At 28.4% G+C, this 22749-nt stretch overlaps 2 protein-coding genes across 2 annotated transcripts; both read right to left on the bottom strand.

Moving 5' to 3' along the window:
- Nucleotides 1-10342: 10342 nt before the first annotated feature.
- LOC124928233 (heat stress transcription factor B-2b-like) lies at nt 10343-11840 on the bottom strand. The gene is made up of 3 exons (XM_047468766.1): nt 11671-11840; nt 11337-11594; nt 10343-11244 (listed from the first exon to the last, which is right to left on the bottom strand). The coding sequence occupies exons 2-3, from the start codon at nt 11586-11588 to the stop codon at nt 10585-10587; spliced, it is 912 nt and encodes a 303-aa protein (XP_047324722.1). The 5' UTR covers nt 11589-11594; nt 11671-11840; the 3' UTR covers nt 10343-10584.
- Nucleotides 11841-14567: 2727 nt separating this feature from the next.
- On the bottom strand, nt 14568-16156 carry LOC124925623 (transmembrane protein 161B). The gene has a single exon (XM_047465678.1). It carries the CDS (start codon nt 15992-15994, stop codon nt 14708-14710), a length of 1287 nt encoding a protein of 428 aa, XP_047321634.1. The 5' UTR covers nt 15995-16156; the 3' UTR covers nt 14568-14707.
- Nucleotides 16157-22749: the final 6593 nt, after the last annotated feature.

The following is a 22749-nucleotide window of genomic DNA, read 5'->3' as shown; positions in this document are numbered from 1 at the left end:
CATAAGACTTATTTTAAGTACTTAGTTTTGGGTTATTTGAGATTATTTTATACCATATTCTTCTTCTTTTTATTATTCTTAAGAATATTATTGAAAGGAATTTTATGTACCAAACTCTTTTGACATCTGTTATTTTATATACAACCTATTCCAGTGTTACAAAATTTTATTTCAAATCTTTTTTTATGGTATAAAATTTTAGATTAGGCAATGATTAGAGTTCATGTTCCATTTTTTATATTTAATCATTGATCTAAACAATCTTCAAGAGGGAAAGAATGCTTTAAAGACAAGCTTTATAGTTGTGGTTAATGGTTTACTTTATCAATTATATGGATCATTTTAAAAATTAATAATAACTCTAAACAATTAAAACTACATATAAATATAAATAGTCAACTATTCATCAATGATTTAGAACTTATAGGGTTTCTTATAAATTATTATTTTATTTTTTATATTTATACATGTTATTTTATTTAAATAACTTAAAACAATTGATGCAATGATTTTAGTAAACATTATTTTATCTAGATATTTCAACATGTTTCTTACTTATGAACACCATAGGAGTAAATAGTAATATAATAATAACAAAATTATCCATTAAAAAAACTTTATTATTTTTTAAAAAGTAAATAACATTAAAAAATTTAACAAAATAATAGCGTTTGAGGTGAGTTTAAGCCCACACTGAACAAAATAAGATACATAATAAATTTTACTTTTGTGGACATGGTGACATTACCCTAATTTCCTAATTATTTTTAACAACAAAAATTATTTTATTTTCTTCATATTAGTTTTTTTTTTCAAACTCATCTCAATTCTAATTCATGGATCAGTTTCCAATTGCAATTGATCAATTGTTTGAGGTTGATCAATGAAATATGTGAAATCTATGTGGAATCTAGTTGATTGAGGCTGATGGTGCCCATATTTTTTTGGTAGTTTAAAATAAAATATTTTATTTTATTTTTTGCTTGCTTAAACCATTATTTTGTATTTATCTTATTACTAGAATTATTTAAAATATATATAATCATGCTACAAAAGATAAGTCCAAACTCTTTGTCTTATTAAGGTCTTGGCACTTAAAAACCATGTCACCAACAAACACAAGAAGATGCCGGGGTCCAAGCACTAACTAAGTTTAAATAATCTTCATTCTTCATCACAACTGTTCACATTAATTAATTTCAAATCAAAGTAGGGCAGATATATCACAAGAGAAAATCTCCCCCTTGATCCATTTTCATAAGAAAAGTATTACTCTTCAAGATTTTTTTATTATTAAAATGGAATGTAATGAAACGATTGTCATCAAATAATAACATAATTAAAAAGAAACAAAATGATATATATATAATATATATATATATATATATATATATATATATATATATATATATATATATTTCTGAAGAGAAAAAACAATTAAAACTTTTTGTACTATTTATATTTTGTTTTAAGACGCGTTTTTCAAATAAAATAAAATTGTAAGACCTTTTTTAAAGACTTTCATGTTTGCCGCGATTAACTAAAAGATTATTCCTTTAAGAAATATAAATAGGATTATAAAATGATAATAAAACAAAATTTTAAATTGTGCTTTCAAATGGACGGTACTTATTTGATAGATTGTGGGACGGTGGGTCTAATTAATTACAACACATATCATTATAAAGCTTAGATGACCGATCGATATTTTCTCAATTCCAAATGGCACACACTTAATCTGTAATGGCCAGCACACGCAAATGAATATAATTGTCTCTCATGATTCGGGACATTATAATATATATAATGCAAAATAAATAGAATAAATTATTGAAATCTTAATTATAATTATATTAATATATTTGCTGTGGCACTAGTATAAGGGGCTGAAATAATACAGGTGAAATTAAAATATATATTTATTTAAGTATATATAAATATATAATAAGAAACTGGTAAGATATTATTAATTAAGACAATTAGATTAGATATATAGGTGCGATAATATTATTATTATATTAATTTTTTAAAATAGTTATTTATATTATAAATAATAAAAATAGTTTACAAATAACAACAAAATATTATAGAAAAAAATAAAAACGAAAAAAAAAAAATAGTTTGTAACTATGTTGTCTAATATGTTATTGAGTTTATAGGCATTCTAGAAGTTCTATTAACTTCCCGGTTGATTCCATCGAATTTTCAGAAATAATATAAGAAAACGTTGTAATAATAGCATTATAAATTATACACATCATACAACTACAATCATTAAAGGTTCGACGATTTCTCTTCAACCAGATAGTCCACCCGAAAATAATTAGGATAATAACTGAAATGTAAGTCTACCATATTAATCACATCAATCTAAACTTCTCAGCAAACACCCAAAAAATTGAACATCACCTAGTGAATCCTAGTAAAACTCTACAAAAAGACCGCCGATATTAGTCAATTATCGACAATACAAAAGTAAGTAAGTTATCAATTCAACATCATTATGACACATACGACAATGACTTTCTATAATACAACATTTTTTAATATTAATATAATTCTTATGAATCGCACCGTGAATAACACTCCATCCAATCCAAAGAACAAGATCTTAGATTAAATCTTTGACTTCCAACGTCAAAAATCATATGGAATATATTAGCGAACAAATTATAGTAATGTCTCATATAAAAATTATTTATGTATTGTCAACGCATAACGTCTTAATTTTTTTGGTATCCTGTTAATTATCTTTAATTCAAAAAAAATGTTTAATTTCTTTCTGTTAGATAAAATAGATAGGTAATTAGTAGGTAATTAACTATCTAAAGAACTTAGTCAAATTCACCGTTTGTGCAGAAACGCAGGGATCGGTCATATTCTCAAATCATCTTTATCACTCTAGACCGTTCGACCGATATCACAAAGGCAGCATAAACCGGAAGTCACTAATCAAACTATCTATTTCGCTATATTTACAATAGAATCAATAGAAGATCGGCTCGGCAATGAAAAATTGATTTACCGCTCAGCTGTAAGATTGGTAAACTCATACCTCAGAGATCGGTTTTTTACTCTTCGACAGCAAAGACCGGTCAACCGATATTGAAACAACAAACCGGTAGGATGTTCGGTCAGTACAATATTTGGCACAATCTTAAGCTACCGTACAAAACACAAAAATAACCGACAGTTTAATCGATCAGACCAAAGATATGGAACGGCTAGAAGTTTCCATTTTGGTGAAATCAGATTACTTTAAGAATATGCAGAAGGAAGCCTTCAAATATGCAGACTGTGTTATTGCCTTTTTGATACAAGTCTGATGATAGACTTTAAGAAGCACAAAACTGCCAAAAGTGATCAAATACCTATTTTGGTATAACTATAAGTCCAACAGCAGTCCCCAAGGAGCAGGTATTTGTCAAACCGCTCTAATGATAAAATCAAGAGAAGACAAAATTGGTCGGCTGTATTGCTCCTTGGGAAGTATCAACTACATTAAATGTCATACAGCTCTTTATTGACCAACCAATCAGAATCAAGGATCCAAGGATTACCATTCAGGTATCCGTTGAAAGAGAAATATGATCGTTGTCATATTTCACTATTTAAGAGAAGGTTGAAAAGCAGCAGCAAGACACAAATATAATACATATCAAGAACACCACGGCATACAATATACAAAACAGTGAGACAACATATTTCAGAATCATCAAAGCCTAAATTGTTCTTACTTATATTATGTCCAAAAGTGTTAAGTGTATTGTAATTCCATTCATTCTGTGTAAGAAGTGAGAGTTGTAAGTCAATAATGAGCAGTAAATATGCCTCAGTTATTTGACGTATTGTAAAGTATGTTGAATATTCTTAGTGAATATCCTTCTCAAGGTTCGAGAAGAAAGGGTGACGTAGGAGAGTTTGCTCCGAACATGCATAAAACATTTGTGTATTGTGTTCTTTTTTTTCTGTATCTTCCAAACCGATTATCCGTTGCTTCAAATCGAAAGAAACATTTCCGCACTTGAACTCAGTTCAAAAGCTTGTGACGGTTTGCGAAGAATAGAGACCGATATTAACTTTTATCCGAGTTAATATCAACCGGCGTGTTGTGTAAGCGTTCGTCCTAGCGAGACCCCCGATCTACTTCGGCGATCCCGATCCTAACACTTTCTATATCTAAGTCGACTAGCGAAACCACTGAACCGATCATCAAATATATATTTAATTGTGACATTTGTATCTACAATGGAAATGAGTTAATGATACGTCGCAGTTACACTTTTGACACTATATCAAATGTTGATTCAAAAACTGATCGAATATCCATACCTAATTTGGACTGTTCGCGAATTTTTTTCCGTATAATATAAATTTCCTTTTAAATGATATTCTGTTGGATATTTGGTATTTTGGTGAATCAATTGTCAAAAACAATTTGAGCATATGATCATAGATGTTAAAATACTATTACAAAAAAAAAAACAAAAAGAGGTCGTATCATGAATTAATTGAATATTGAAGCATATATCAACCAGTAATATTTGGGATTTGTAAGCATGTTCATTTACAGTGAAAGTTGAAATAAAAGAAAAAAGCGAGAATCTCCATCCACTATCCACCACCAAACTAACAAAAAGATAATCATCTACTGCATTTCTTTTAAAATTTAATTATTTTCACTTCAATAAGTTGATTATATATATATTAAAATATATACCAAGGATAGTCTTAAAATATATATATATATACAGTCTTAGGTTTTCCAGTAATTGCAATTTGCAAGTCATCTTGAATCAGGTTCTGGAATAATACTGCATAAGTACTAAAAATATGGAATACCTACGTACCCCATATTATATTAATTATATTATATGAGTGATGCCATCGAATATATATCCCAGGGTTACGGGATGGCTAATTTGGTAAAATAATACAATTAGGTAATTAATTAATTATATTCTTTGATAAGAAATTAACACAGTTACAACTATTTGTTTAGTTAATTAGTAGAACAAAAATGTTGTTATGCCTGAATTTATTAGGAAATTGAGTCTGGTCAAAGTTATGTAAATATTTATTTATTTATTTATTATAGCAGAGGCGGCAGAGACATGAAATGGTGAGTTGGAATAAACCTATAATGAGACGACACGTAAGTACGTGAAATATTGGAGTTGACTGCTGTCCATCATTATAATCCCCACCCACTTTAATCATCTCTCATTGGAGGACTATTGGACCCTGCCTTTCTCGCAAAGCGGCTGCCGCCCGCCCCGACCGCCCGCCTAAAATATTTGAATATAAATTCTTCTCCCATTCTTCATTATAAGTTTATTTATTTATTTTTTAAGTTCTTAACAAAAGCTAATTTATATAATTAACGAGAGAATATGTAAAAAAATAAATATAAAATGATTAAAAGTAAAAGTAAAACAGTCATTTTCAAAACTTTTAAAATGACAATAAAATCAATTAATTCCCACCATCCAAGTAGAATGAAGTGAACATTAATATTGTGTGCAAAGTGAAGTGAAAGAGTGATGTTTGATGTGGATGGATTTTGACAGAGAAGACACGTATCGATTGCACAGCCCTCTTCCACTTTTAAACTTAATCCGCTTTATTCTAATTTATTTTTTAATAAAATTCATCCTATCAAAAAAAATAAATAAATAAATAATCTCAACAAATAAAATTGTTATGAGTCTTACATCCAACAAAGTAGACAGTTGTACCTACAAAATTGAAAAAAATGAGAACAAATTATCAAAAGGTCGATCAAAAAATTGTTTGTCGTCATGTTCAATGCAGTCAAGATGAACCGAATCGAGGCACAGTTCTAAATAGCACCAACAAAACATGATCAACAAAGAAAGAAAACCTAAACAAGACGTGACAAAAACCAAGACTCACACATGGAACATTCTCACGCCAATTAACCACCACAAGAAATGCAGTGAATCGAAACAAACCGGCTAAAACCAAAACAAAAATAACTTTAAATCTAAGACAAACAGGTTAAACAATGATTCAAAATACAAAAGCGGTTTCAAATGTAACCTCAAAACCTTACTTATTTTCTCATCTCGTCTAGAAGATCCAAGATGCATCATCTTGTAGAAACGACGATGTAACACATCCTAATCTCCGCGAGAGAGGTCAAAAGAAGGGTCTTGAGAATTCTATTAGACCAATTTTGTTGTCAAAGATCCTCTTGTTTCTTTCTAGTCATATCGTACACCAAATTATAAGTGAAATAGGAATCCACTTCTTTCATGGCAAACAATTTTGCATTGATCAACCACCTTAGACCAAAAATCGTTGATAGTCCTTTGCATAACCCATTTAACTTTAAGAATTCTCCACAATAAACTTCAAATTAATTGAACATTAGAACAATGCAAAAGAATATGTGAAGTAATCTCTTCTCTTTCCCTAACGATCCATTTAGATTGAAGTTTATTGTCCGTAAAGATACCATCATGAAGGACGCCCCATTCAAAGAAATTTTTTTTGAGGGTGTACCATTGTGCCAAACCATATTTCACGGTAGTTATTCACCTCTAATTGATTTAATAATTCATATTATTTTTTCACGCTAAATTGATCCAATTTTTTTCCACATCATCTTAACATCAATGATATAGTTTAATCTTGTCCCTTTCATTTGATCATTTAGATTCTCCGACATGTTTTTTCCCTCATTGTTGAGTATACGACAAAATCTGATATTAGCATATAATCATTAACATCATAAACAAATATGTCTGACATTATTATGAATGTAAATTGTTGCTCCTAACCAGATGAAAACTCTTTTGTCATGTTACTATTTTTCTGTATCAATTATCATGCCAAAAATTGATAGATTATCTTTTCCCACAACAAATCTTAGAATTTCCTCAAAGATGCCTCTAATTATTGTTAAAATCTTTTCAATAACACTCATCCATTTGTAGAGTTGATTTTCTTAGTGTTTACTTTGAATAACCTCACCCAACCTTTTTTTCAGTAGGAGGTCTCTCATCAGATATTTGCCTAATTAAACTGAAAATTCAAAGTTCATAATAATTTATAATCATTAATAGTGACCATGTGTCTTACTTAACAAAGTCTACAATTTATTAAGGCCCGTTTAATTAAGAGCTACTCTGTCACTTTTTCCATATCCACTCTTACTGGGAGGGTATTTTTTAAATATTACCATTTTGCCCTTACATGTGTGAGTGAAACATGGGAATATGGAGGGTTTCAGTAATAGAGGACCTAGCTAGTTAATTATAGGATAATCTCTAGGTTATATATATATATAAGAAAAAAAATGATGCTTAATTTTTAAAGTATCCGGATTGTCGGGTCGAGAGTTATGGTTAATTTGGATATATATGTGAGAATAAACGAATACTTGGATCGGATTGTGGGTTGACCCGCCCATAAATTTAAAACGGTTAAAAATATAATTAAAAATGTTATAGATATGATTTGAACAAAAATAAGTACAATTCTTTAACCAATTAGGCTAATAACACTTCATATTTTAAATTAAATACAAAATCTGATGATCGCGGTGGTTCATCAATAGTTTTTAACCAGCCATAATTCTCTTTTGACTCTCCACTATAGATTTCATTATTATTAGTGAGCAATAATAGAATAATTATGTCATATTTATAGAGATAGGGGACATAATTCATATGGATATAGTAGGTCTCGTCTAGGCTATTTTAATGGTAGTCTTTACATTTTCCTTTTCACTCGTAGTATAGGGAAAAAGTGGACTTTAGAGGTCAAACTAATTGAGTTGAGGAATCAAATTATATCAATTATTTTAGAGATCGTTCTGCAATATGAGAGTAAATGAATATTTGAGTCGAATTATGAGTTGACCCGCCCGCCCATAAACTTAAAACGGTTAAAAATAAAATTAAAAATGCTATCATATTTTTATCGTAATATTTTTTTCACAGTTTTTTATATTATTACTCGTGCATTGCATGTGATACATTCTAGTTTTTATAATATTGTTTTAAAAAGTAATTTATTTTTATAAAAAAAATAAATAATGTAATAATAAAATAAATTTAAAAATAAAAATAAAAAAGAGAGTATTTTGTCATGTTGCGTGGTTTTTTTTTCATTTCGAATAAAAATAAACCTTTTAAAAAATATATTTTATTTAATAAATAAAGTAGGGATATACAGTTTGATTATGTCGGTTTAATACACCAGAATGAATAATCAAACCGATAAAGTCAATTTGAAAGTCGATTTCTAACCGGTATAGTCGGTTTGAGAGTCGATTTCGATTTATTAATCAGTTAGGTTTGCTCGTTTAAAATATTTGTAATAATTTATATATATAATGTATATATATATATATTTAAAATTTTAATTATTAAAAATATATTAAATCTTAACTATAAATTGAAACTAAATTATGTATATTTTTAAATTTTAACTATGATCGTTCGGTTTAACCGTCACTAACCTCAGCAATCCAACAGTTGGGTTTGGTTTAACCTTTTTATAAATAATTGGTTATTTGGTTGGATTATTTCTGTTGATTCTGTAAATTTTATACCTTTAAAATGAAGTGATATGGTTAATTATCAAGGAAAAGAAAAGGTAAAATGATATCAATAGTATATTAAAGTTTATTTAAAATAATGTCTATCCGGACTCTCCCTCAACTAAACTAAACTAAAATGAAATAATATATAATCTACACCAAATTCTACAAGTTCAAAAAAAAAAAAAACCTTTGTAGATAATCATAATTGTTTTTAAAAATTAAAAAAGTATTACCATGATATTGATGTTTCATTTAAATCAAAATGATGATTTCTTAAATTAACTCTTATCACTGGAGTCTTTTACCACTAGAGTACCTTAGTAGGTTACACTAATTTTGTATAATCACGTATTTATACAATTATATGAGTTTCCTTTTACCCTTTCCATTTCTTTCTTTCATCATGGAATTTTGTATTATAATAAATTGAATTCAGACTTCAAATTCTTAAAGTTTAACACGGTATCAAAACATGGGCCACTCTATTAATTAGACCATGGTGGAATCCTTTAATTAATCATTTGAACAATACTAAACTTACATATATAATATAATTATCTCACTTGGAATAATTTACTATATTTACATATTAAACCACCATTTCTATTCATTACAATGCACTGACATTTTTGTTTATAAAAAAAAGCACAGCATTATAAATTGTGTTAAATGCGAAGATTATATGGATAATTATGTAACTATGTAATTCATCCCTAACCTCTCTTCCAAAAGATGAGAAGGAATTGAATATTTAGAAATTGGTCATCCAGATCATTCATCTAAACTTTATTTATTCATTTAATTTACTATATTAAAAAGTGAGATATTACAAAAAAAAATAATTAGGAATAAGTTAACCAAAACTCAAATAAGCTGTTTACTTTCCTTTTGCTAGTCTGTTTTTCAATTTATAATGTTTAAAAATATTATTTAAAAAGTAATACAAGTATCTACTTTTATTTTTTAGAGTTAGATGATAGTGTGAACATTAAAATTCAAACCACAATATCATCTTCACTTGGTTGATTTCCATCATATTTAATTTTCTTTAATCATTGGAATCTTGTATATAAATTAATACCCAAATATACAGAATTACAGTAAAATTGAAATCATAATATATCAAAGCTGAAGTCAAGGAAAAATCTCAATTGGGCTAAAGCCCATTGATGCAGTAATTGAAAATATAACAGAATCAGATATCCAGACAGCCCAGTTAGAACTTAAATATGTTGTTATGAATATTAAAACTTGTTTGATTAGCCTTCTATGTTACATATAGATTATAAAAAAAAAAGTGGAGGGCCTGGGTTTATATAACTTATTTTTTTATATTTTTTTAAAATTTTTTAAATAATATAATTATTTTAACATAAAATTAAAAAAAATAAAAACAACCCACTTTGACTTCTTGCTAGTGAAAAGATTTTTAGAATAAAATTTAGTTTTTATTTCAAAACTAAATATTTTATAAATCATCAAATTAAATAATTTTATTATTTAAATACTAAAAATCACTCTCTAATTTTATCCTTTCTTTTTAAACTATCAATATCTCACCTACATCATATCCTCTAAAATCAAAAGGTAAATTCAAATTTTAAAAATCAACTTTTTCTTAATTTTTAAAAAAAAAAGTATTTAGGATAATAAAAAAAAAAAAAAAACTTTCCTCAAACAAAGAACAATAAAAAAAACATTGATAACTGAATATTATTCCCCAAAAATCTAATTTGTATTAGAGAACAGGCAGGCCTAGTCAACAACAACAGTTAATAATAATAATTATTGAAAATGAAAAAGTCATTATATCTAGTTTTTAATGACAACAATAAATAAGATAAGAAAAAGAAGAAATGGGAAGCTTCCTGAAATATGGGCCACAAAGAAGGTTCTACTAAAATTGGAACAGTAACAGTCGGCCCCACATATTATCTGTCCATTTCTTTCGATTTTATCCTTCCCCTAAACCCCATCTTACAATCTCATCCGTCCATCCACAGAACTCATCAGTCATCCCGACGATCCAACGGCTCCAATTTCATCTCCACTCCTCCACCACCCCCCATCAATCGTTGTTCATCATCATCATCTTCCCTTTCCCTCATTCTCTTCTTTAGACTAATCGGAACTCCAAACAATTTATGGCTATTACTACAACCGCTGTCTTCTGCTTTCATACCCACATCGCCGCCGCCGCATCCACCGCCGCCGCCGCCGTTGTCGAGATGATTAGATAATGGCATCAGATCTAGCGCTTTTGTTGGAGATGGGGGATAAGTTTCGGCCGGACGATTATTTGAGTAATTTGACATCAACCCGTATATATTGCTACATAAATTCTTCATCTGGTTCAGTTCCTTGTTCAGTTGTACGTTTTCTCTTCTCAGTTTATCATTCTCGTCCATAAGCTCCATGGAATTTCCGCCGCTGCTTAATTCCCTGATAAGAACTGGAGCCGAATTCGATGAAATCACTTGTTCATCGCTGGAGTTTGAAGGAGACGCCAGAAGTGGCTGCACCGCCACCGCAGCGATCGTCACGGTCGCCGCAGCCGCCGCAGGCGTCGTTACTTTTCGACGCTGAATATCTCCAAGAAGGCGTTTTTCTCCACTTCTAAAGAATTCATTTGAGAACTCCCATCTATCAGGCACCAACTTGCGAAAGCCCTGTTAAACAAACAAACGTAAATTTAGAAACAGATAAGAAGATGTAGATCCGATAATAAGATTTGCCGATTAGGCAGAGTTTATATACATACATATGTATTCAATTGGCGGACAAAACTCGAGAAATTATTGTGCTTGAAATACTTTGGAAGTAAATCTCTAGCGAACTCAGTTGGATTCCAGACAATAAAACTAGATCCGTCTTCATTCCACGAAATCACGTCGTCAATCGCGCGATCTTCGACTAACTGATACGTTTTTGTCAAAAACGGCGTAGGTATGGATCTAGCCGTATCTCCACCGGACGTATCATCACCACCCATCTCCGCCGGAGCCATCGCCATCCCACCCTATATATAAAATTCAATAAAATAAAAAAAATGAACAGAAAAAGAAATGAACATTTGAGCGGAAAGATATTCTTACCCTGTTAATGAAACTTTTGAAGAAGATTTGACCGGCGGAGACAGGAGAAAGAGAACAAGGGATTAGTGTGAGAAGAAGACGGTCTGCACATTTTTGCCTTTTTTTTTAGAAGCTTCTCTTTAGTATTTAGAACAAGGAAAAATCCACTGTGTGTCTCTCTCTGTGTGTGAGAGAGAAACAAAGAGAGAGAGAGAGAGGTAGGAAGGAATTCAACTTGCAATTACTTCTTCTCGAGAAGTTTCCAAGCGAATATTTTTTTTTTCCTAAAAAAAATACTAATTGATTGCTTCTAATTTGCCTATTATAGAATGATTTTATATATATATAAAGTGGGTAAGACAGAAAGAGTTTGAATAATTAACTATTAATAAAATATAAATAAAGCAATTTTATATATGTTTTTGGTGAACAAAAGTTAATTATATTATAGTAAAAAACATTTACATGACCCAATATTTATTTTTATCAAAAGCCATAGTAAAAGTCATAGTCTTAGGAGAAACATCTAGTCCTAGACTAGGATACTCTCGCCAAACACGTGAACCTATAAAGGGTTAGTCTGATTCAACTTATAATTTTTAAGTTTAAACATAATAATTTACATTACTTTTACATAATAAATTGACGTAAAAATTATAATAAACACATTTTATGTTAAACACAATTTTCTCTTTTACTTTACTCATTGGTAAATAAGTTGAGTATAAATGAATTCTATCATATTTATATAAGTTAAATAAGTTGTTCGATTAAATAAATTAAATAAATTTAAACAAATAAAATTAGTATAAATTGAATAAATCTATCAAATGTTTATTAATTCACAATACTTTATATATATAAATTAACGTTTTTCTCTTTAAGAAATTAATATTATTTAATATATAGTTATTTTGTTTTAGTCACTAGGCTTCTTTGAGGTGTGCTCTCTTTTTTACCAAATATGAGTTGGTGTTATATTTTGGTTCCACGTTTGATTTTTATAAACAGAATAATATACTTTGTTTTGGGTGGATCGTTTGCTTTTCATATCCAAAAAATATTTTAGTAATATTTTCTCGAGTATGATATTCTTCTTAGCAGCAAAGTATATAAAGTTACAAAATTTGGTGTTGTTTTCTTTTGTTCAAAAATGAGATTTTGAAACTCATCTTTTATTTGGAGGCGATTACATATATCTTTATTTGATTTGTACGAATTTCTCTTTATTTTGACCATATTTGTAAATGATTAATTATCATGTGACAGAACTTTTTCGGCGTTGATTATCAATCCACGTGCAATAACAAATGTCATTATCGCTCAGAATAGTTAATATAGATTTTTCTGACACGGCATAATTGGGTTCTAATTGGTTGGCCTGCATTGTTTGTTTGAACTTGCTCTACTTACCTTGTTTGTTTTGACTTACTCTGCTTATCCACATTTGTTCGTATTATTTAATATCTAGATTTTCATTTTGAGATGTAACCTCTTAGTTCAATTAATGAGAATTAACTCTTTATAAAAAGAAAATTAAATACTCTAACTTATCTTTTACTTAAATATAATTTTATTATATTCAAATTAAAACATATATCAATATCAATACAACACATTAATCCTAGGCCTTGTTCGGTTGTGGGTTTTTTAAAAAACCAAGAGAGAGAAAGATTGGATGATGGGTGATGATTTTGAGAAATGAATGATTAGTTTTGATAAAAAGACTTAAAGGGTATTTATATATATAAATAAAATAAAAATAATAATTTAAAATAGAGGGTATTTTTGTATTTTGGTTAATGATATGAGTGATGTGATTGGTGAGAAGTGATTAATTAGAAAATGAATTTTATATGAGTTTTTTAAATAACCCAAAGAGAACAAGGCCCTAATAATATATTAACATATATTATTAATCCTAATAATATATAAAGTAATTGATTACAGTTATATTAATTCATAAAATTTGAACAAAATTCAATTTCATTCCATAAAAAAAATAAAGAAAAACAGGATTAAAAAAAAAATGAAAATCTTTTTATAATGAAGTCTCTACACAACCAAGCTAAAGTCCACCAAAATAATGCAAAACAACACTGAAGACTAAATCAATGCTGTACCTAATGCAATCAAGAGAAACCGAATCAGGACACAAATTTAAAGAGCATAGATAGAAAGACCTTATTAGTCACTCACCAATTAGACCCAACCAAAAAAATACCTAAAAGTATATTAATTCATAAATTGTATCCTCTTTCATCACAAAATTATTAGTTAAAACAAATTGCATTTTATCGTTGACTTATTTATAATTTGTAATGGATTCATTGCTGTACTAAAATACTTTATAACAATTAGTTTGGTGGGAAACCATTATATGCAATTAATAATCAAAGTGTTCTTGAAGTCCATCTCTATTATAATTTATTACAAATACTAGACTTTAAAGGAAATAAAAAAAAAAATTGAATAGTTGTTTGTCATTTATAGGTTATCCAATATCAAAGAGGAGTGGAGCATCACTTGTACAAATATAAAAACCATAATTCTTTTTAGGTCCCCACTTTCAATATGGATTCAATGATTTCAAATTGAACAGGTAGTTGAAGTAAATTCAGTTATATCTAAGAAATTCAATTCTTACTAAAATGTTCTAAAATGAAAAATAGGAAGTCATGAACTTAGGGATGGGGACTATAAGAAAAGGGTACACAAAAATGGACAAGAGAAACATATAAACAAGGAGAAAGCCAGAAAACAAGACAAATGCACAAGATTAACAAGCACTAAACCATAGAGATGAATCTACTTTTCTTATCAGACCATAGAGAGATCATAGAGAAAAGATAAGATAATAACAGCTCTTTGGTTCATGGCCTATAATCTATAATTGTTTCAAAACCAGACATCTTCACTCAAATCAACATAATAAACAGGTATTCATTCATAAAAGTGGAACCAACGCCAGAAACAGTAAACAAAAAAGACATCACCGAGACGCCAAAGTGTAATAACTCTTGATTTGTATTCATTCTAGGACAAAATGACTAGCATGTTAAGAAACATACAAGAGGCCTAGTCGGTATAGGACAATGTTAGCAGAAGTAGACATAACCCAAACCAAATTAATCCACCAACCCATAATCAAACCAACTTCCCTTACCAAAACCCACAAGGGTATTACCCTCCAAACCGATAGTGATAACCCGGTAAAGAGAAGTGTCAAAGCTGCCGGAGTGAAGAACTGAAGAGCCACAAGGCTCAAGAAATGGTTGTGAAGGAAAACCTTTGCCCTGCTGTAATCCAGTTCAGGCACCTTCCCTCCATGCAATCTCTGATACCAAGATAATACACCCTCGTTTAAATACATTTGCAAATTAGGCCGCACTGTTAAAAATTGCAACAGACCAGAACCCAATAAAGACCAGATTCTTAATTTCTCAAAGTCGGAACTTGACATGCCCAAATTCTTCTTAACAACTTCGGAAAAAGGGATGATCCAAATCACCGATGCAAATGTCGTGCATAAGAAATTGGCGTAAAGAAGCATTCTTGCGGTCTGTTCACATTGAATTATCGATAAATTACATCGAATCTGATCCGTTCCCAGCCAGAATGAACGGGCATTCCTCGATGCAGGGATGTAGAGAGCACCGGCAATGAAGCCCATTAGAATAGCAGTAAGGGATCTAGCAAACCCATCAAAGGATTTCATATCGAAATCAAGAATCCGATTAGGAATAATATCGAACATGATTGCAACACCAAAGAAAGATCCTAAGATACCCAAAAGAACACTCATCTGTTTCTCGGACCTTCTGGATGCTGCTCTCTCCAAAGAAAACTTAACGATCAAGAAGAGAATTCGAACAATTCCAGCCAGTCCTAACAATGTTGGTATGATGGCACCATTCTTAAGATCACCGGGGTTTTCAGGATCAGATATGAAGTTCTGAAGGAAAAAGGAACCTAGGGCTACTATAGTAGAGCTGAAAGCAGATTGAAACTCACTGAAATATAAACGGGTCTGAAGATGAGGCTCATTCAGCTTCAGCCTAAAGATCTGAGCCTTCTGTTCGTCAAATTCAACTTTATCTTTGGATCGCTTCCTGGGTTTGAGTTCCGAATCGGAAACCGCGGCGGCCCCCGGCCTCCGTATAGCTGCCCTGATCCCGCCGCTTCCTCCGGCGGGGGCGACGTCATCTGGGTGAACGTAGGTGTGGAGGCCATGGAGGAAAAGCGCCGGAATCCGAAGGAGTGAAAGGGGAAGATAGAGACAAAGGGCTAAGGTTACTTGGAGAAAGAGATTGCTGTAAGAGAATATAGACAACATTGTCATCATTGTCGATCAGAAATGGGATCAAATTTTATGAGAGATTTCAAGAAAATTTAATAATAAATTTGGATTGTTCTAAGTAGAGGTGGTCTGGTTTTTCAAGAAAAATTGCTTCTTTTGCCGGCGTGATCTTTACTTTTTGGAGCATCGGCAGATATCAGTCTTGGTAGTGTAAGAAGCGAAAACAATCGATGTTGTCACTTTCGGATAGGTTTGGGCTAGTCAAAAATTACTAATATGCTTAAGCCCAAATACATATGATGTCGTTGGGCTTAAGCCCAAATACAATAATAAAAATTAAGGACACGGTTGATAAACCCATTAAAATTTTGAGTTAATTATTAAATGTTACGATTTTAATAGAAGTTAACTGAGTTTTATTTTGGTAAACACTTAAAATTATTAAATTTTTACTATCATAAATTTACATATTAAATTTAAGATTTTTACTAGCTTAGAAATTATTTTGATTTTATTATTTTATAATAAAATAATAATATATATTTAAAATTAAAAGAAAATCAGTTATTCAAATAAATGAAATTTAATTAATTTTATAAATATAATTTAATTTTAGTGTTATTATTGTTGTAAACATTCATTTATTTTTGAAAAATTGTTCATTTATATTAAAACGTTTCGAAGGGCCTTTAAATACAACGACACAATAATGACATAAGAAAATATAAAAAAAAATAAAAAATAAAAAATATAATAAAAAAAATACAAGCACGTTATCTGATAGATTATCGATTACGGCCAAGCTCGTATATTTTTATAAATAATGATTAACTCCCTATCAATTTTTCAAAACCAACCTTAATAATAGTTATAATAATAGTATTTGGAATAATATGACTACTATTTATGTATTTAAATAATATTAATATATTATTATAATTTTTTTTAAATAAACTTAAATTATATAAAATAAAATTTTAAAATAAACTTAAATTATATAAAAATAAATTTTTGATTTTACTTTTTATCGTGATCAACCATTTTAAGTAAATTCTCCATTTTTTTTCTTCAACCCATGATTATTATTAATTCAAGCGGGATAAAATATAAGAAATAAATAGAATTAAGACACTTCACATACATACCCATCCCTATTCTTCTCCCAAACGGGTTGTAATTAATCCACCTAAAATGAATGGGAACGGTAAAGGAGAAGAATGTCTTTAATTACGTTTTAGTAGGAATCGTGGTATTTACCTTTTTAGATAAAAAAAAATTAACACTTAAAATATCCTAATGAATTATATATTTTAACAATCATTATAAAAAATCATATATTAAGGGAATAGTGATAATTTAATTAGGAGGGGGATATATATATATATATATATATATGAGTTATCTGATTATAAATCTTGGAAGCATATATAGTTACATTAGTAGGACCATATATATTAAATATGCAATAGTAGGGGATGAACAATATTGACCTATTGATCTGTAACTGTAAGACTATAAGTAAATAAAAGATCTTAATTTGTTTCCAACGGGGAAACAACTGTCATATTAAATTCTATCATATGTTTGGTCTTCAACAATCTGACCCACTCAACTATAAACTCTTAATTATTCATTATTATATTAATTGCTATGAAACCATTATATATGAATGAATGAGCAGCACTTTTCTGTACTAAAGTACTGTGGATTTAATGTGTAATATATTAGCTTTCCTGCTAAGAATAAATGTTGTTGTATCAATATTGCGAAAAATATTTAAAATTTCCATCATAAAAGCTTATAAATTATAATCCAATGGGTAGGGATCGGAATCATCGGATCGTGCTTAGTGAAGTATTTATAATTTTTCCAATCTTATCTATAGACTATAATATATCACATGCTAAAATGATAAAAAAAAAAAAAATCAACCGAAAGTATGTTTGAAACATTCGTTCACATGCATTGAAAATATTGTGGGATATGGATTTTACGTAACTACTATTTTTATTTTAGGGGGGATAATTCATAAATCATACAAATGCCTCTAAATGATTTTAATTAGAATTGCCCTAAAATAAAAGTAACACCTACCAGTCATCATCAAAAAGGGTGGATAATAAAATAAAAAATTGACTGGCAAGGAAAAAGACACTCACCAAGAGTGTAATTCAGGCATCACTATCTTACATTATTTCAGTGTTTAGACTTAAATAGTAAATAATTAATAATTAATTAATATATATAATTTATAAAAGACTTAAATTTGAATGAGCCTGCCATAACATTCTTATTATAGCAGTTATTGCTAGAAACTTACTAAAGGTAATTTGTCAAAAATCCATGTGATCTCAACATGCTAGCTTGTTTTATTTTTATCAGAAAAAATAATTTGTTAAATTTAATAATGGATGATGAAGTGTTTTGAAATACATAGCAAACTATGTAATATTTTTTTAAAATTCATGACAAATAATAATTTAAATTTCAGTAATTCAAAAGTTTTATGTTAGTATAATAAACTAAATGTTTAGTCGGCCACCATACAATGTGTAATTAAGTGATACATTATTAAAAATAATTATATTATTAACTTTAATATTAAGTTAAAACATATTTAGTTAAATTTAGATATTATAATTTATTTTTAATAATATATAACTAACTTGTTTTTAATAAATTTTATTTAGTTATATATATGTTACTTTTTTAAATATATATAATTTTTTTTTTAAGAAAAAGGTCCATATATATTAAAAATGAAAAAAAAATCATTTAAGCACTATTATAAATAATAACATGCAAATAAAAAAATAATACTTAATATATATATATATATATATATATATATATATATATATATATAACTAATTTACTATTTCTTACTATTCAGTCATTTACAATTAAAATTAAATTGTTATAATAATTAAAATTACAAAATTATAATAATGAAAATTTGTTAATAATATACCATCCAAATGAAAATATATTGTGAAATTAACTAGACTATTTTGAAAATAATATTAAACATGTTATAAATTAACCAATATTATATATTATAAACTTTTAGATCAGATGAGTCCCATTTTACTTTGCCGAGTCTGATTTGACTAGATCATGTAAAATATGGTAGAGTTCCATTAGGAAAGATGGATAGTAGAAAATAGATGATGGTCACCTACATAAGACATATTCCAATACACTTATAATCCTTAATCCCAAGGTTAAAAATTATGAATTATAATTTTTCATTCACAATTTTTTCGATTAAGAGTTCAGAATCCACGACCTCTTAACATTACACAACTGAATCCCCAATCCTTTGTTTGTTGTGCAGTGTTCTGAGCCAAATTATAATGACAATGTGAATATCTTATTGAAATTTTCGACACATAATGTAACGTTGAATGAAAACAAAATTCACTTAAGAGAGATCCTTGAATTAGAGACTATAAGTGTGGCGCACTGTGTACGAAGTCCCATCATTTTTTGTCGAACAACTACCAACGTTGTCAGTTGAAGAAATTAGATGATCTACCGCAAGGTTATATGCAAGATAGAAAGCATGTCTCAAAGTCGAGAAAAGTTATTCCGATTAAATTTTATTAATGATTGAAAAGATTATTGCTTGGAACGTTTATGAAATCAATGATTGTGTGAAGAGATGCGTCATTAAATCACTATTGGAATTTTTTTTGGTCGTATATATTGTTTTAGTGATACTATAGTTCAAAATATTTATTAATGGATGGTAAAAGATCTATGTAATTGACGGCTACGTGGTTGGGAGCTCTTAATTCTATAGTGTTGTGATTTTTTGTGGCTTTATGAAAAATAAAATGCATTGTGGTAAGTCGTCATATTTGTCATAAAGAAATAGAGAATTGGCGATTGACTTATTTTTGTATAGTCAATGGTGACTTGTATATGTACTCTTCTTTTATGAAGTTTGACTAAAATTCACTAGATGATGCTTGAATCTTTGGATAGTTTATATGAAATTTGGATTGACGCGTTAATATGGAAGAAAATATTTTGATTATCATCCTAATTTTTTCTGATGGATTATTTAGTTGGAGAAAAATCATCGAATTTTGAATGATTGTAGTCTTCCGATGAGTATCATTATAATGCTATTATTTTAACGCATTTTAATATTCGTTTCAGAATGTCGGTGGAGTTGATCGGTGAGTTATTTGTTTTTTTTAGGATTTACGATAGCAATAATCTCTTAAGTCACACGTTTGTATTCCTTTCTTAATTTATTTTTCATGTTTTTTGGATATTTTTTTTAATGTTATTTTAATTATATCTTATCTTTAAATGATTATTAACATTTTTAATATATATTGATCATTTTTTAATAATTATTATATATTATAACCTGTAACTGAATTTAAATACTAAAATATATAAATATTATTTTTAAAAGTAATTAAATATAAAAGAGGTAATTATGGTTTAAATAAAATAAAACATTAACATCAACTCTTTTAAAAAACGTAAAATTTGGTATTCAATTTAAATTTTTCCTAACACAATAATAAATGAAAGGTATTCAATTTAAACATTTTATCTCACCATCAAGTATTAAATTATTGTCATTATTAATCTTGTGGGATATTTATAATTTTGCATATTATATTGATGTATCATTGAAGATATCTAACATTAACTTACTCAATTATTTGGAAACAAAATTGAAGAAAACAAAAGTCCTTGCGCACAAAAATCCATTAAAACCTAATTTAGAACATGAAGACATGGTATAAAACAATATTTTTTTAAAAGATTATTAAAAGAATTGGATGACGATTTAATTAGACAGAAGAGATATTTATATTGAAGAAAGTGCAAAAGTTATGGAAATGGGGCCTTTGACGTGAAATCTTGCTGTTGTAGTAGTATCAATAATTTAGATGTGGAAGTGGAAGGACCACACATATATTGTTTCAGATTTTAATGGGAATATTAATAGATTATAGATCAGGCTAGTATACAAGCAAGTCATGTTGATATTTTCCATCTTTGTATTCAATAATTTAATTACTTATCTTTTCATAACAAATATTTAATTAGACATATTTTAGCTAGGGACCATGTATTTGCTAGTTAAAATTACTTTATCAAGATAAGTAGCGACCCTATCAATTACGACGTGACCATGATATTTTTTCTTGTTGGGAGAGATTTATGATGACGACGTGACCATATAAGTAGAATTTTGATGCAAACCGAATGCGAAGGTAAAACCCTAACTAGTCTAAGAATTGAGTTTCCAATTAATGTATCTAAGCTCTTTGGAGCATGGAGGTACCCTTTTTTAATTCTCTTTGATATTTTTGATTTTTACTTTTATTATATAAGAATTCTGAAATTTATTGTTCCAACCATTGTAATGAGATTTTTCTTCTTTCAACAAAATTGCCAAAAACTTTGGGATGACATAATTAATTAAATTGTTTCAAACTTTAAAAGAAGAGAAATTAATAAATTTTGCATTGATCCCCAATAAACAAAAGTTGGATTGAACTTTAGAAAGAAAAAAAATAAAAGTGGTAAAAGTCATATATAGATGAGTTATTAATTAATCAAATGATAGATAGATTAAAATTGAAAACTTCGTAACGCTGGAATTAGACTAGAATTAGACCCCATCAAATCTGGAATCAAACCATCGATAGCAATGATTAGGTACTGTTATTACTAGCTGGCTAGCTAGCTAGCTAGCCTAGATCCTTCAGTGAACAAAAAAAAAGAAGACAAATTAAAGTACATTATTTAAATATATATAATTTATTATACTTTTCATTTGTTGTGTTGCTTGTAGTTCACATGATGCTTGCTCAGACTTTTATTTAAAATAAATTAAAACTATTGGCTTTGCTTCCTTTGGAAGATAACATCGTATTAAATTATAATATTATTCTGTATGTGTATACCTTCACTTTGAATGCCAAGTGAATATTTATATCAAGAAGACAAAGTTTGTTGAGGTGAGGAGAGATCCAACAATAATAAAAAATCAAAGCTTTAGAACAACTGGCTGGATAACTATCTATCATCCATTATAAAAAAGTTGGCAGAGATATTGTTTTGTTCTTTTTCTGTTTTCATGTTGAATGTCACAACTCACAATGTTTGATTATGACATTAATCATTTAATTGTAAGTAATTGAGTTATGTTTTATTTCTAAATTAGTATCGAGTTTAATTGATTAGACGATATGATTGATGAGAGAGGGAGTTTAGTATTCATAAACTACTTATAATAATAATTGAAAGTTTACAAAAACAATTAATTAATACCTCCAACGTCCAGTGCGGATGAGAAGATATTAAAGAATTGTTTGTTTTTGTTTTATCTGAATGGATTTGAGTTCAAATCTAAGGGTGTATGATAATCATAGAATTATAATTAAAATTAAAAGTGTAATTTTAATTTTTAAGTTTAGTAATAATCGGATAATAACTCGTCTAAATATCCACCATTTCAAATTAAAAATTAAAATTAAAATTTGAATTTCAATATTATTTTATAATTTCATCTTGTAGCTCATAATTATATTTTTAATAATTATTATTTTTTAATAAAAGTATTTTATTATTTTATCATTTAACTGGAATTTGATTTTTTTCCCTTTAATTTAGAAAAGTTAAAATGATGAATATTTTTAAAAAGAATTTTAAGTTAATCTTTGGAACTTATATTTTTTTTTTTTTTTTGTTAAGTTAGGAACTTAACATGTCCAATCGATATTTTATTTTCTACAATTTAACATTTTGAACAGATTTATATA

The sequence above is a fragment of the Impatiens glandulifera genome, chromosome 2 (assembly GCF_907164915.1).
Source record: "Impatiens glandulifera chromosome 2, dImpGla2.1, whole genome shotgun sequence".
Taxonomy (NCBI): domain Eukaryota; kingdom Viridiplantae; phylum Streptophyta; class Magnoliopsida; order Ericales; family Balsaminaceae; genus Impatiens; species Impatiens glandulifera.
The sequence above is the reverse complement of the archived record's forward strand: the minus strand, read 5'-3'. Positions and strand labels throughout refer to the sequence as shown.

Excerpts from the sequence above, each read along its gene's own strand:
- LOC124928233 (XM_047468766.1), bottom strand. The coding sequence starts at position 11,588 with ATGGCGATGGCTCCGGCGGAGATGGGTGGTGATGATACGTCCGGTGGA. Across the intron at positions 11,245-11,336 it reads TCCGCCAATTGAATACATAT|GGCTTTCGCAAGTTGGTGCC; the intron begins GTATGTATATAA and ends TTTGTTTAACAG.
- LOC124925623 (XM_047465678.1), bottom strand. The coding sequence starts at position 15,994 with ATGATGACAATGTTGTCTATATTCTCTTACAGCAATCTCTTTCTCCAA.